The sequence below is a fragment of the Mus caroli genome, unplaced genomic scaffold (assembly GCF_978045245.1).
Source record: "Mus caroli unplaced genomic scaffold, Mus_caroli_1 scaffold_16, whole genome shotgun sequence".
Lineage (NCBI taxonomy): Eukaryota > Metazoa > Chordata > Mammalia > Rodentia > Muridae > Mus > Mus caroli.
In genome coordinates, this window is record NW_028227271.1 from 30,144,715 (window position 1) to 30,161,217 (window position 16,503).

The 16,503-nt window shown below is 47.0% G+C and overlaps 1 protein-coding gene across 2 annotated transcripts in view; it reads left to right on the top strand.

Annotated features, from left to right (window-relative positions):
* The first annotated feature begins 1,619 nt into the window (after positions 1-1,619).
* The window catches only part of LOC110311066 (maestro heat-like repeat family member 5), a 70,297-nt gene continuing 55,413 nt past the window's right edge, over positions 1,620-16,503 (top strand). Inside the window, exons 1-4 of one of the 2 annotated variants that reach the window (XM_021184292.3) lie at positions 1,620-1,764; positions 10,372-10,547; positions 11,523-11,668; positions 12,491-12,619. In XM_021184292.3, coding sequence (XP_021039951.1) covers positions 1,685-1,764; positions 10,372-10,547; positions 11,523-11,668; positions 12,491-12,619 — 531 coding nt within the window. In that variant the 5' untranslated portion in view covers positions 1,620-1,684. The remainder of the gene's footprint in view (positions 1,765-10,371; positions 10,548-11,522; positions 11,669-12,490; positions 12,620-16,503) is intronic. The other variant, XM_021184293.3, reaches the window with a different exon arrangement.

The window sequence follows — 16,503 nt, forward strand, 5'->3', positions numbered from 1 at the left end:
AGCTTTATTTAGCAACCAACACACAAAATTCCTAAAATTTCAGGAATCACTCAGAGCCTACTGGGCTGGCTCCCACATAACCTTGGTCAAGGGCCCTAGGCAAAAATGGTTATCAGGGCCCTAGGAGCCACCACACACAGAAGTCACAGAACCAGCTCTGCTGTGACCTGCCTCGTGAACGGATAGATAAGGAGGTGTCGGCCTCCCTAAACGAACCTAGGGTTTCAACTCTGCCTCTCAGACAGAACACATGGCCTGAGGACTCATGGGTATTGGGAAGTCTGGACTGACCAGATCAAGGTGTGAACCAGCTCTAAGTCAGCTAAGGGACTCTTTCTGGCTGCAGACAGTACCTTCTTAGAGTGTCCTTGCATGGGGAGGGCCCTTGGGCCTCATTCACTTGGTTACCAGCTCTGCCTTTCCTCCTAGGCAGGGAAACTGAGCTAGAGCAGTCATGGGGACTGCAGATCAAGGTCAAAGCTGCTTATAGCAGACTCTGGAGCCAAGGTGATCAGTCCTCGGTCACCAGGGCCTCAGCTGTGAAGAGCCAGGCCCACAGCCTCCAGCCGTCCCCCAGACGAGTGACCTTTGCAGATGTCGTCCATGCAGTCTCATAGGATATCAGGGTTGGATTCAGTTCTGCGGTGACCCTAGACACCTGATGGGTCACACCTAGCTGTCTCTTCCATCTTCCTCAGGCGCCCCAGCCCCAGCCGAGAATTGTCTTCACAGTTCCATACGAGCAGACCTCAAACCCTCATGGTGTCTGCACACGCTGTCCCTCAGTACTTCCCGGGTCCTCAGCCTAACCCAGCTGCCCTGCCCCGCCCTGAGGCTGGGCTTCCTCCTTTGCCTCCCACACTTTGTGGGTGAAGCTGGGTCCCAGGAATGCCCAAGGCTGAGCACTGTGACACTCAGCACCATCAGCCAGGACTGGCATTGTTCACATCTCTCAGACTATTAGACTGGGATGGTGGCCACCACTTGGCACCAGAACCAAGATGCCCCTACCCTGCCCAGACACTATACTGGAGTACTCTTATCCTCTCATCAAGTCTCAGAGCGACCCAGGAGCTTGGTAGATATGCTCCCATTTCACAGGAGTGGAGACTAAGTCCCAGAGAGGTTGAATGACCGACACGGAGCCATAAGATCAGTAAATGGGAAGGCTGAGTTTGGTGTGGGGCACTTTGCCCCACCCTCTACTTGGAGCCTCAGCTGGCTTCAATCCAGGAGCTGGGTCTATGTGGGGATGTTTGCCAGGCATGTCTGTGCAATAGCACCCAGATAGGAGAGCATAGCATCTCATATGTTCAACTGGAGCCCTCAAGAGCAGTCACAGCCCCAGCCTAGGCCCTCCTGTCACCACAGGGTCCTGGACTCCTATTACAGATGGTCCACTCATTCACAGAGAATGCCAGAGGTGTGAGGAACCAAGAGATAGACATGAAGCAGCCTGACTGGGGACACACATCCTCAATGCATTTGTAGACCCAAGCACATATCCCCAGCCTACCATCCTCAGACAGTGCTGGCACCACAGCACTGTCTCTAGAAGGGTGCTGTGGACACTGGAGCCATTATGACCTCAGGGTGAGGTCAGGGCCAGCCAGGACAGCGCTAGCCTGTTGGTAAGGATAGAGCTGCAACTGGGACCTGTGGGTGGCCTGCTCTGGATCTCAACATGAATGGGCAGCATTCTGACAGGTCACACAGCCGCAGCTCAATTGATAAGCCCTCATCAGCCATGTCCCACAACTCCAGGTCAGTTCAGTCCTGGAAGACATGGGGGAGCCAGAGGCCACCCAGCCCGCAGGCACCTGGCTTCTTCACCTTCCAGGGCAGCAACACACCATCTTGAAGGGTGCATCCTGGGGTGGCCATGCTGGCGTAGGGCCTAGGGGTATCATCTCCAAAAGCAGGCTAAGGGGGACTTAGGGTGGGTCCTGGGCTGTTGCTGCCCTCAGTGTAATAGGAGGAGGGAAACCTTACCAAGAGAGGAGGGGACAGAAACTGCTCATGAGGACCAGAGATAAAGATGGGCAAAGGTTACAACACGGCGTGAGCCGGCAAATGGACAGCTGGACAGACAGGGATGGGCTGCTGCCTACTTCTGTGTCAGCTTCTTCAGGGCAGAATGGGAAGGAAGGACACAATAGCTTGTGTTTCTACAGACTTGACCCCAAGAAGAAGAGATACTGCTGTTCACTCATCACACACACACAGACCTACACACATGTGTACAGGCATACCCACACACATACACATATATGTACATCCATGTATGTATGTATGTATATATATATATATATATATACACACACACGTATATATACATACACATGCATGTACGTACATACACACAAGTACACGTGTATATGCATACACACATGGGTGTACACACACACACACATATATATACACATGTATACACACATAAGTACATATGCACACAAACGAGGTACCCACAGGATAGCTTTGCCCACAGGCCACAGCCTCAGCCTAGCCTTCCAGGTCTGCTGTTTTAAGTTGACTTCTTCCTCTGCCACATGGTCCCCCATATCTTGCTACTTCTGCCTACAATGTCCAGAGCTCTCTTGTGTAGTCACTTCCCCTGTGCCCCACCTCATTGCAATGTGATCCCCGTGAGGGAAAATTGAGAGGAATAGTTGTGACAACCTTTGCTCTGTGCACAGGGCCCAGCTCCCAGATGCCAGCTTTATGGGAACACAGTCCACTCTGTACAGGGACAGAGCACCAAGGACTGGGATGCTCCACCATCCTTGTCCCACCATACAGTTTCTGAGCAGAATTTCCAAATGTGATGACTTCTGAGGAGAGCCAGCTCCTGGCTCACTGACAGCCACCCTCCAGCTGAGCATTCACATGAATCATCCTCCTATGGAGGCACTGACCCTGTGCTTGGGCCCCATCCTCAGGACCCACCTTAACCCCAATCGTTTGGAAGGTTCAACCCCCAAGGATACATGGTGTGGGGAAGCTTTCACCTGGGCCCTGGAGCAAGGAGGGAAGTCTGTCCATAGCAGGGCAGCAGCCTGCTCCACAGCCAAGGCCTCCCTCTGACCAGGTGCCTGCTGCCCACTCTCTACACAACTTTAGAACAGTTTCTGCCCAAGTTTGTCCCCAGAACCAGGGAAATGATCTCCCTACCCAAGGGCATCCTGCTATATCCAGAGGGGGAAGCGGGAAGCACACAAGCCGGAGGTGTCTGCTGGAGTGCTCTCAGACAGCGTGCGTGCTAGCCGGGTTAATATTCTGAAGGCTGTTCCAGGGCTCCATCTAAAGATTCAGAGGGGCTGGGGTTTCCTTGGAGATGAGAATTGGTAGGATACTGCCAGTTATACCTTACACGTTGAGAAGTGGTAGAAAATTATGTAGGGTGAGGGTCAGGCTGAAGTTTCAGACAAGTTTGTCAAGATGACACCTAAGTAAGACTTGAAAGAAGTGCACTGCAAGGAGTGAGAGAGATGGTTCAGCATTTATGAGTGTGCACTGCTCTTGCAAAGTCTGGTTCTCAAGCAACCACATAAGGGGCCTCACATCTTCTGTAATTCCAGTTCCAGGGAATCTGATGCCTTTTTCTGGCCTCTGCAGACATATGTACATATATATACATATTAAGTCATTTAAATTAAAAAAAAAAACTAGGTTCCAGAAGAGCAGTGATAGGGAGTGGGGTGACCTCCAGATAGAAGGGAGCAGCTGGTGCAAATGTCCTGAGGTTGTAACTTCCCTGGTGGTTTAGAAACAGCGGGGGGGGGGGAGCTCAATGGGCTAGGGTGGAATGAGCAGGAAGCAGTATGAAATGAGATCTGACAGGGTGGGATCTGCTCTCTGGGTTTTGTCTGTTTTGCCCCATTTCCTGTACAGACTTACATAGGCTAGAATGCACCCGTTTGAGTGATGTCCTAGACCACAAATAAAAAACAGCTCAGGCTCCAGTTTCCCTGCACAGCCTGGTAGTGAACGAGCTCCCAGCCACACTCAGCCCAGGAGCCACCAACCAATGTTACCTTTTCTATCATATCAGAAAATTAACACGGAGTATAGCCTTGGGGTCTGGCTTCTTTTCACGTGCCATACTGTGTTTCTGATGTCTTGCATCGTTATTGGTCTGCTTTACCGGATTTCTGGGGGTGCACTGCTGCTTTTTTACAGAGCACATTTGCATGCTTTGTGAGTTTAGCTGTTATAAGTCAGGCACTATTAAATGTTTGTGCAGGGAGTTGTATGTGACTCTAACAAACGAGTAAACACACACAGCTGGGGTGCCTAAGTCCCGTGCCCACTGTGCGTTCAACTTCACCCAACTCTTTACCCCAAGTGTTAGATTGTAACATCCCTACCCCAGACTTCCTGCTTCCGCACATCCATGGCTTTTAACGTATTCAGTTTTCCTGGTATTATTTTAGGGATGCAAGGAACTTCCCCTGCCAGGCTTTGGTTTGGGGGTGGGGTTTTTTTTCTGTCCTTCAGAGGGACAATGTGGCTCCATCCATCCGCTGCTCTGCCTTCTGCTGCTCTCCACAGGTGGCTGCCCCATCCACTGTTTTGCCTGTGATTTGTTCAATTGTCTGTGTGTGGGTTTGGCTCAGAGTTCTCCATCGATCTGGGACCCACCCTCTGTTACCTGTGTGATCTGCAAGAATTGCTTCCAGGCTCTGCTGCTCCACCTTGCCTTCTGGATACCCTTCACCCACTCCGCTTCGATTAAATCAAGTATCTATATTTTTCTTTGGTGGTTGCATAATGCTTTTGCCACATCTAAGAAGTCTTTTGTCACTCAAAGTCATGAAAGCAGTTTTTCCTGTTTCCTTCTAGAACTTTCAAGAATTCAACCTTTCTTTTAACTCCATGCTGTTTTGGGGGTTATTTTAGGCATGTGTTTAAAATATAGATAGGGGCTGCTTTGTGAGCGTGTGTCTGAGTGTTTCATTGCAATATGCTGGCAAATCCGGCCTGCCTTTCCTATTGGAAATTGCTTCTGCATATTTGTCAAAACTCATTTGCCCTGGTCTGGGGAAGTTGCTCAATGGTTGGTGCACTTGTCTAGCAATTTGGATCTTCAGAAACCCATGGGTATGCTGGATGGTCATGGCAGCCTGCCTGTAGTTCCAGCCTCTGAAGGAATGTCTTTGTTGAGAAATTATCTTGTTAATCGACCCTGCACACTGTGGGGGAATACCATCCGCACAGTACGTTGTTTAATGACTGTCATGAAGATGCCCTTGCTTCATTCTTAATTGGGAAGGAAGAGTGTGTCTTTCATGGTTAAATGTGATAGGAGCTGGGGGTGGATTTATGTTCTTGAGATCCATTTGAGAGGACGACTCTTGTGATTTTGTTGTTGCATTATTTTTCAAACCTGTTCTCTGCCTCTTGTTGACTGAGACTTTAGTCTGTTGATATGGGAAGTTACATTGATTGCCTTGAATTCTCAAGAGGAGCCACACCTGGAGATGAGAGGCGAGGTGTTCCCTATGTTTTTAAACAAAGCTTCTGTCCTTAGAGGAAGTGTATGAGGCTGCGCTTTCCCTTTTTGCAAGTTCACTGATGGCCAGGTGTGGCGACGCACAACTTTAATCCCAACACTCAAGGAAGCAGAGGCAGGTGGGTCTTGTGTGGTCCAGGTCCCAGGCCTGTACAGTGAGACCCTGTCAGGAAGAAGAGATTCAAAGATCAGGCTTGAGTATCTCACAGGATGAGTCGGACTGTGTTATTCCTTCTGTTTTCTAGATAAACATCAATATGATTTCTCCCCCAAACACTCTGTGAAAAGTAAGAGGCTGGTAGGCCTGAGGTGCTCACTGTAGGACATTTCAATATAAAATAATTTTTATCATATATGAGTTTTGTTATATGTCTCTAGAATGAATGTTAGCATTTTATGGCCTTAAGTGTCTGTCCAATATGTTTACGTTGTCATTCTAGCTTGAGTAAAGTTATACATTCTATTCCTTTATCGCTCTACAAACACCTATAAGATGCATAGTTAGGCACCGCTCTATTTTAAATTAATCATTTGTATCTTCTCCTTTTTGCTTTTTTTTTCTCCTCCAGTAAACCCACAAGGTATTTATCAATGAACTTGGCTTTTCAAAGAAACAGTATCAGGCTTTGTTGGTTTTCTCTGTTTTGGAAGGGATTCATTTTTTATTTTGGAAATTTTGCTCAAACAGCATATTTTGATAATATTTCCCCTCCCCTAACTCCTTCCATATCCTCCACTATTTCTTTGTTTGTTTCTGATTACTTATTATGGTTAGTTCTCTTCTTCCACCCTGTGAGTCTTGGGAATGGATTTTAGGTCATCCGGCCTAATTAAAATGTCCTCACTGCTCGGGCACGTTGCCAACCCTCTAGTTCTTGCTGTTTTCTTTCCTTAAATTTAATATCTTCTGTTTTATTTTTACAGGTAGAATCCTAGTCTCTGGAGATTTAATTTATGTGTATGAGTGTTTTGTCTGTGCACGGCATGCATGCCTGGTCCCCACAGAGTTCAGATGAGGGTGTCAGATACCCCTGAAACTGGAGTTGTGAGCCAACATGTCAATCCCAGGAATCCAACCTGCCTCTTCTGCATGAACAAGTGCTCTTAACGTCTGAGCTGTCACTCCAGCACCTGTTTTGTTGTTTTTGTTTTTAAGACCAGCTCTCACTATGTAGAGCAGGCTCACCACGAACTCATAATTCCCCTGCCTCAGCCTTGTATGGATTACAGCTGAATTCTGTCCCTCGAAGCATGAATACAGTCCATGCAGGACACACAAACCTGATATTCCTTCCTACATTTTGGCAGTCTTTGCTGCTAGATGGCAGTGTTTGAATCACTTGCATTCCATGTGACCCTTGCTGTAACTTGCTGTTCTTGACCTGTGTCCTTCATTGTCTTTTTGCAGTTCTGACTTTGGGTTGATGTCCTTCTTTGTCATCGCTTAGGTATTTATAGTACAAGGTACAGCCTCTGAGTTATGTCACATCACTTACCGTTGTCACCCTGCCAGAGCTGTCAACACATCATTTCGACTCTCCCTGATCTACACTGATGTTATATATTTTAATTCTACATGTGTTACGAGCCCACAATGCATTATTTCACAGCAAATATTTTAAACGAGCAGAGACCTTTTCTCCTCGGCTACATATTTAAGCCTCTCCAGTGTTCTTTATTCTGCTGCTTCCATACATGGATCTGTCAGCCTCCAGCCTGGGGGAGGGGAGCTCCTCTAACACTGTCTGTGGTCTGGGTCTCTAAGGATGAGTTCATGGGGGTAGGGCCGCATGGACACGTGTATGGAAAGTGCCATATCTCACCTGAAGATTTCAAAGATACTTTCTTGAGTAGAGTCTTCTCGATAGCTGAGGTTCCACCACCACCACCACCACCCCTCAGCCCTGTTCCTGCTCTTCTATTTTGCATGATTCTAATAGGGGCACTGCTGCCCTGGTTTCCTTTCATAGATCTTTGTTGCCCTTCATGGGTTTTTTGGTTTGGTTTGGTTTTTCTTGCCTTTGGATTCAGGTGGCATTTTTCTGAATGTCATTTGATGTGTTCTTTGTGTCTCTTTGCTCGCAGCAAAGTCCTAGATGAGTGCATCGGTAGTCTTTATCTTACTACTTTACTGGAAAGTAGTAAGAGATCCTAAGTTGGCCCCACTGATTAAAAACTCTGCTCCATCTTGTCTAGTCTGCTGTTGGGAGTCACCCGCTGGAGTCTTCATCTGAAGCATGATTCTCATCCTTTTTATTGCTTCTCCTTCTCTCCTTAGCATCCTTATGTTCTACCATGTTGAATATAACTGTTTCAGTGACCTTGTCTACTGATTTTGTGACTCCTATATTGGTATGCATCTGTTTGTGTGTGACAAGACTGCACACTGTAGGGGCTGGTGAGATGGCTCAGTGGGTAAGAGCACCCAACTGCTCTTCCGAAGGTCCAGAGTTCAAATCCCAGCAACCACATGGTGGCTCACAACCATCCGTAACGAGATCTGCCGCCCTCTTCTGGAGTGTCTGAAGACAGCTACAGTGTACTTACATATAATAAATAAATAAATCAAAAAAAAAAAAAAAAAGACTGCACACTGTAGCCCCGGCTAACCCAGAACTTGCTATGTAGACCAATCTTGATGTCCTCCCACCTCAGTCTCCCTAATGTTGGGTGTACCTCATGCTTAGCCTTCCATATTGACTATGGTCCATTAATTTTCTTCCCTTTGTGGACTGTTTCTTGCTATGTTACCTTTCTGGTAAATTTCAAGTGACTGCCAGTAACCATGAACTAGGCCTTGCTCAGTATGCTGCTGTTCCTGCACACATAAAGATTCTTCAGCTCTGTCTGTTAAAACAGCTGGTCTCATTGAACCTTGCTTTTTTAGAGCTTTGACAGGGAGAGCAAGAGCATCCTTGCTTGGGTAGATTTTTCCCTGTAATTGATGTGACTCCTTAAAGACTTCATTGTACAGATGGGGAAAGAATGCTTTTCTAGCCCTGCATCAGTTCCGAAGCTTCCTCTGCTCCTACCCCTTCATGCACCAAGGTCAGATGAAGATGGGGTTGGAGGGAGCTCTGGAGACCTTCAGATTTCCTCCTGGGCCTCCTACCCTCAAACACTGACCACTGAGGTCCCCCCACATTTCCGCCTCCAGGTCAGCAGCTCACAAATACAGCTCACAGGCTTTCCTGCTAGCCACTGGGAACTAGGTGTGTCTCAGCACCCAGCCTCACAACCTGAAGCTCACCCTGTAGACTTCCATTTCTCGAGGATCATTGTCCCGTACCGATGGTGTCTACTGGTGACCACGATCTTCTACATCTTCTGCCAACTTCTGATTTCATAAGGCAAGAAGGAACTCTGGCTCTGGTGGCTCCATCTTGGATGCACAGGTGGCAGGGATCAGAAATATGGTGTGACAAGAGTCACATGTGAAACAATGAATAAATAAAGCATTAGAGACTGCTACCTTCTGGTATAACCATGATGGCTGTATTTTAAAAACACTCGTGATGGCTGCTTTATAATATGCCTCATGGTCTTGTTCAGTCTGCAGGCATGGTTAGCCTCCTCGCCTAGCCTAGAACAGGCCTTCCCCATAGGAAATGTGGGGAACTGAGAATTACATATGAACTAGCAGATGGCAGTCGTGAAGCAGGGAACAGAAGCAAATATGGAGGCAGGGAGGAACTAGACTTGGGCAGCATCCAAAGCCAGAGGGCCTTTTCTTTAGGCCCTTTATGGTAACTGCCAGTCTAGGGAGATACTTTGCACCCTTTTACAAAGCATAAAGCCCTGCATTATCTGTGCTCTTGCCACTACTGCTCCTGCAGATCTGCCACATACATGGAGACCCCTCAAGGGATATCTGGGTAGGCAGGATATTACATATGCTGCTCCAAAAACCCTGGCTATCCAAGTCAATATGAGAGAGAGAGAGAGAGAGAGAGAGAGAGAGAGAGAGAGAGAGAGAGAGAGAGAGAGAGAGAGAGAGAGGTGAGCCACTCTGAGCCCTTCTGAACTTCTAGTGTGTCTGTCTGTCTCCCTGTTGGGCCAAGCCACCTTCTCCAGACCTTAAACTTCTCCATTCATAAGAAACTTTTACAAGACCCCAGGGATACAGAAGTATACAATAGGTATACAAGCCAAACATCCCCAAAGACAGGTGTAGACAACAGGCCTGCAAGTCAAACACGGACTGATCATAAAACCACAAAGCATTTTCTCTTAATCGATTATTTGGTGTGTAGGGCCTTACCATTTATTAAAGATGAAAGCAAATTAGTTACTAATGCGACAGACGCGCTTGTTTGTCTAACAATACAATCCAAAGTTACACTAATTTGATGCTTACATGCTGAGTAATGCTAGTAGGGGACTATTGAAAGTTCCTTTTCCATGATATGGTGTGCAGTGCAGGATGCATGGGTGGTGTGTTCAGGACCTAGGCTGGGGCGAAGTCACACAACGCAACACAGGCAAACACTTTCAGAAATATCCCCAAATCACGGTATGTTTGATTTTGAATTTGTTTTTGGTGTTGGCCGTTCAGAAATATTTGACAGTTATCAAATCTTTTGAGGCTCCAACATGCAGTTACATGACCCCTGTGTGGGGTCAGACCCAGTCCAAGAAGCTTTGGCTTATTCAACAGTGTCGTCGAGCCTCAAGGTACACACACACACACACACACACACACACACACAACTTCAGGCTCGCCAGACTGCTAAACAGAAGGACAGACACATGGAAAGACACTGCGGAGCCTGATCCAAAGTGAACCATGCCCATATGCACTGCAGTTAACCACACATAAGTGCATGTGATGTTGACACTCAGAACTTGCTCCATTTCAGAATCTTCTTCCACGTTTCCCCTTCCAAGAAGGAATCCTCGACATGCACCGAGGAACCTCACGACTGTGCCTCCCGGGACAAAGAGTCCCACGCTGCCACCATCCTGCTGTGCAGATCCAAGAGCAGCCAGGCTTCCCTGGAACACCAGTTCGTTTTGGAGGAGGCCTACAACTCAGGTGAGGGTAGCCTGGACAACAGGTCCCTCCCAGTCCCTCCACCGGAAGTCGTCGGGAGGATGAGGAGTAGGAGCTCCTCTCTAGGACTTTGTGTATCGCAAAGGCTGCAGACGTGCCCAGCTGTCTGTGAGCCCCCTGGCTTGTTCTTGCCTCCTGAAGCACCAACAACGTACATTTTTTATAAATGCCCTCTCCTCCTCCCAGCCACACCTCCTCCTAACCACAACCCCTCCCAGCCACACCTCCTCCTAGACACAACTCCTCTTAGACACACCCCCTCCTAGCCACACCCCCTCCTAGCCACATCCCCTCCTAGCCACACCTCCTCCCCAACCACACCATTTACACCTCAGAGCATCAGCTTAGACATGAACCTCTCTTTCTGGAACGCTTTCCTCTTCATTCCAGTGCCAAAGGGGATCAGGTGACACCTAGATAGACAGTTGGAAAAGAAAAAAAGAATTTGTGTATGGAAGGGTAAAGACATGATTTTTAATGGATTTATGATATGGATTTATATCTGAGTAGATATATTGCTAAATGGATCAAAATATGTATTAATAACTAGTAGTTAGCTAGGTGGAGGAGTGGGTGGACTTTGGAGTTACCTGAGTAAATGGGTGGTTAAATAAATATGAAATGAGCAGACATGAGATGAAGAGCTAGATCACTGAATATATAGGCATTAGGATGGATTGATGGGGTGGGTGGGTAGATAAATGGGCGAATGAATATTAGAATGATAATAATAATATGAACGAGAGAAGGAGAATGCACAGATGAGAATGTATTCCTGCTCTGTCCCATCTTAAACCCCATAAAGGACCACGTAAAAAGCAAGCTATCAGACGACTTCCCAATGTGTCTGGCTCTTGGCTTTCACTATATGCTCGCCCCTCTTTACCCATCCAACCCCCTGCCACAGCGTGACCTCCCAAAGGCCCATCATCCTCACATCCTCCTTGTCATCTTTAGCCATCTGCTTCAAGATGCTCCGAGACATAGGCACCTCAGACCTTCTCCAAATCAAGTACATCACCAAGAAGATAAAGAAGATGGCTCGGAGCTTCCCCAACCTGGTGATGGAAACCATCCACGACTACCTCAAAGACAACCCAGAGGTGGTGTTGCTTAGGCCCCCGGGGCAGGCGTGGAAGCATAGGGAGGCCCTGGACCCTACGTGGCACTCAAACCCTGAATCCTACATGAGAAAGTTGCATTGTTCTAGCAAAATCTCAATCTCCTTGCATGCCACTAGGCTAAGTAGGGAGGAAGGGAAATGTACCCAGTTACCTTTGCCATGCTCAGAGCATACTCATGAGGTAGAGGTTATGACTCTCACAGATGAGGAACTATGGCTTGGGGAAGAGGAGGATTTGCCTAAGGTCACAGAACTAGTAAATGGTAGAAACTGGTAGGCATGTGGGAAGTGGGCAAACGGATGGATGATGGATTGATGGGTGGATGGGTGGATATAGTGGATACAATGGAGATAGGGTTGGGTGGATAGATTGGTGGGTAGATAGCTATAGCGACTGATGAAGAGGTGGGTTGATCTAGGGAGGGGAGGAGGGAAGTGTGGGTACTGAGTACACATGGAGATGGAAGCAGTCATTTATGAATACTTGAATGCATAAATGCATTAGTGCATGGATGGGGAAAAGCTGCCCACGTGTTGATGAAGAGATGACCTCACTTTGAAGGTTGGAGTGTTTAAATCCACAGCAGTTCCCTGAGGACCAACAAGCTTGTCCTCCTCTTGAGTCTGTAGGCCAGGCTCAAGGTTAGCACATGGCAGGTGTCTCCTAAGAATTGTCAAATGGATATGTCCATGTGTGCTCCCTGCCTCCGGCCTCCTTTCCTATCCTCTCCATAGTGTTCTCCTTGGCATCCCCCGTCACTGTCAGACACCATGGTCTCAGTCTAGCCTCTGTCCTCCACAGATCTCCTGCCGACACACATTCCAGCTGTTCCAGGTCTTGGTGGCAGTCATTGGAGTCCTTGATGTCTTGGAGGAGACCTGGCAAAAATGCTTCATGCAGCTGGCCCTGGAGCACATGACCAAGTCCACGGTATGCCGCCCACTCATAGCACACAGGCTGGTTCCCCAAGGGCTTCCAAAAGCCCTTTAGTCAGTTGCCTGGGATCCAAACCATGTAGCAAGGGCTTCCAAAAGCCCTTTAGTCAGTTGCCTGGGGTCCAAACGGGGTTTCTGAGCTTTCCCATCCATGTGTTTTCTGTATGTTCTTGTCCTTGAAATGGCCTCTTCAGCAGACCCCTGCTAGACCCATATACAAAAGCCAACCAGCTGGCTGCAGCCCCACTCCCTCTCAGGATGTCTCTTCCTACCTATCCCTTCCCCGATGCCGATATACCAGCATCTGGAAGAACCGTTGCCTGTCGCACCCACTCCTCAGACCCCAACCCTTGAGCTCCTGCCTCTTGGGTACCTGCTTGATGGAGACATTCAAGCTTGGGACTCGGCTGCCCCAGCCCACCAAACCAGAAATATCAGTAGCCCCACCACCACCCTTCTGTAGGTCATAATGGCCTCCAGGGGCCCAAGACAGGTGGTTTTCTCCAGATCCACTGACCCCGTGGAGCCCTGTGTTGAACTACTTTATACACACAGCACAAATGGTTTTCAGAGAACAGTGACTGTCACCAAGATGTACCACTCTCCAAGCTACAGCCTTCTACAAGTGAGCCCAGGTCCTTCATATGTCCTGTTTTTCATCCAAGAGCCCAGCATGGCTTTGCCTTGCATGCTCCAGACTTTTACCCTGAGTCTAATCACAGAGCTGTGGTCATGGCCATGTATTCTCAGTCTGCCAGCAGTATCCATCTGATTCCAGAAAACTGCTGAGCATCCTGTGCTGATGACAGCGTCCCTCTGCTGTGTGTCAGTGCTGGTACACAGAACTCCCTCTCCAAGCTTCTCGCTTCTTGCTTCCCTCCTATCCCATCTCTCTGGGCTAAAAGTTCACAGCATTCCCAATCTCCCACCAAGCATTGTGGTGCTGCTTCTAGAGCTTTTGGGAGCAAACAGTTCTGGTTTTATTAGGAAAGACTCATTGTACACAACAAGGGGTTTTGCTACAACACACAGAAACACGTGCGCTGTGCAAGCTGCTTTTATCACACCCTTGTTCTTCCTTCTTCCGCAACTACCTCTAATCAATCGTCTTCCTCTCGCAAGCAGTCTCCTGTCTATTTTCATATTTTTAACGTATTGTTTAATCTAGACTCCAGGTATAAGATGAGACAAGTGGCATCTATCTTCCTCCACCTGGCTTATTTCACTTGATCTCCTGCTACATCTGTTTTCCTGCAGAAATGGAATCAAACAAACATCCTTTGTGTGTCTGAATAAAAGCCCGCTGTGTGTTTAGGCTGTGTGTTCTTTATCCATTCATCTTTGGATGGAGAACAAGGCTAAGTCCATACCTTGGCTGTTGCAAACAGTGCCATATATAAACATGGATATGCGCATGTCTCTGTGGTAGGTTGACTTAAGACCCAGGGATGGTAAAGGTGGGTCATGCGGCACATCTCCTTTCAATTCTTTGAGGAGCAGTCAGGCTTATTTCCACAGGTGCTGCTCAAGTATAATTGCACCAACTAACATTGCATGAATCCCACCCACCACCACCGTCCTCACCAGGACTTGTCTGTCTTCTTGTTGGTGCCCTGTGCTGCATAGGTTTTATTGTCAACTTGGCATAGGCTAGAATCCAACTGGGAAATGAACTCTCCTTCGAATTGGCCTGAGTGTGTTTCTTTGGGGCATTGGCTGGACTGCTGATGTATGTAGGAAAACCCAGCCCACTGTGGGCAGTACCATCCCTAGGCAGAAAGATAGCTGAACATAAGGCAAGTGACTGGAGCAGCAAGCAGTGTGCCTGCCTCGTTTTGGCTTCTGTTCCTTGTTTGAGTTCCTGCCCTGACTTCCCGAATAAGCCAAATAAACCCGTTTCTACTCTAAACTGATTTCAGTCAATGAGTGCTCCATCACAGCAGCATCTAAGCAAACTCTAACACAGCCACTCTCTGTAGGATGATAGGGAATCTCGATGTAGTTCTGACTTGTATTTCCCAGAGGGCTAAGGTTGTTACACTTTTTTCTTTCAGACGCTTGTTGACCATTTGTGCTACTTCTTTTGAGAACTGCCTGCTCAATTCATTATTGGATGATTTGTCTTTCGGTGTTTAATTTTCTTAGCTCCTTAAATGCTCCCGATATTAATCCCCCGTCAGATGAATAGCTACCAACGATTTCTCCCCCCATCCCTCGGGCTGACCTTTCACCCTGGTAATTGTTTCTTTTGCTGTGCCAAAGCTTTTTTAATTTCATGCAATCCCATTTGTCAATTCTTGCAGTTGTTTCCTGAGCTATTAGAGTCCCTTTCAGAAAGTCCTTGCCTGTGCCTATGTGAGCGGGGTTTCCTGGAAAGAGGCTGTGTCTGCAGAAGCTGATTAACTGACTTCAGCCATGTGGAGAGGACAGAACGGTGCAAACCCAGAGCTTAATTGCAGTTTATCTTGGGCTATCTTTAGCCTACTAAACAGCCATTCCCTGCCCTCCTCCTTATGAGAACAAAGACTCCATCACTAAGAGATAAAGCCAGACCTGATATTCTAGCAGATTAAAAAAAAAAACCTTTAGAGTGTATTAATTTATCAAAACCCTAGATTTCCACCAACCAAAGGGATGAGATGTTATCAGATAGCAGCTAAGGCCTACAGCAGAGTTCTATCTCGATTTAGCCTGTCCTCTACCCACCAACCTACTTGGAAAATACCTCCACTATGGCTTTCCTCCACTATGACTTTCTTTTGTTCTGTCACTATAGAAAGTTCATAAGAAATTTGACCTGGCTGGGACATGGAATTTAGGGAAGACTAAATCTGTGTTCTGGAGCTGCAGCCACTCATATTCGGCTCCAAAATAAGCTATCCTTTATCATAACCCTTTGAGATGAGAGCTCTGTTTGTGTGTCAATGCCCGTATCTTGAAGTATTTTCCCTATTTTTTCTTCTTCTAGCAGTTTCAAGTTGTCGGGTCTTATGTGAAGGTCTTTGATCCATCATAAATTGAATTTTATTCAGGGTGAGAGATAGTGATCTAGTTTAAGACTCCCTCATGAGGATGACCTGTTTTTTCCAATGCCATTTGTTGGAAGCCATTCTTTTCTCCAACATATATTTTTGGCATATTTGTTGTAAATCAAGGGGCTGTAGTGAATTTATTTCAGGAGTCTCTACTCTATTCCATTGGTTGATTTAGGTTCTGTTTCTGTGGCCCTGTGGTATAGTTTGAATACATCTGCCATTGCTGTCCCTGCTTAGGGTTCTTTTGGTATTCAGCTTATTCTGTGATTCCATATTAATTTAAGGATGTGTTCTCTTTCCGTGAAGAACATCATTAAATTTTCATGGGGCTGTACTGAATCTGTGGACTGCTTTCAGTAATGTAGCCATTTTCATATTATTAATCCCATCCATCCATTAACAGTGAAAGGTCTGTCTTCTGGTGCCTTGGAATTCCTTAGGCAGTGTTTTAAAGTCTTGATGCGATAAGTCTCTTACTTCCTTTGTTAGGTTTATGTTTGGTTCTCATTACTGCTTTTGAGGCTATTGTAAATAAGATTTGTCTTCTTGCTTGCTTGCTTTCTTAGCATGTGTATTATCAGTATAAGGGCATTATTGAGATATAGAAAACCTCTGGTTTTTGTATGTTTATCTTTGTATCCTGCTCCTTTGCTAAGTGTTTGCCAGATTGAAGGGTTTTCTAGTGGTGTCTCTAGGGGTTTTGGCGTAGAGCAGTGGTTCTCCACCTGTGAGTCACAACCCTCTTGGGGGTCGAACAACCCTTTCTCACAGAGGTCGCATATCAGATATTTACATTACAGTTCCTCACAGTAGCAAAACTACAGTTATGAAGTAGCAATGAGAC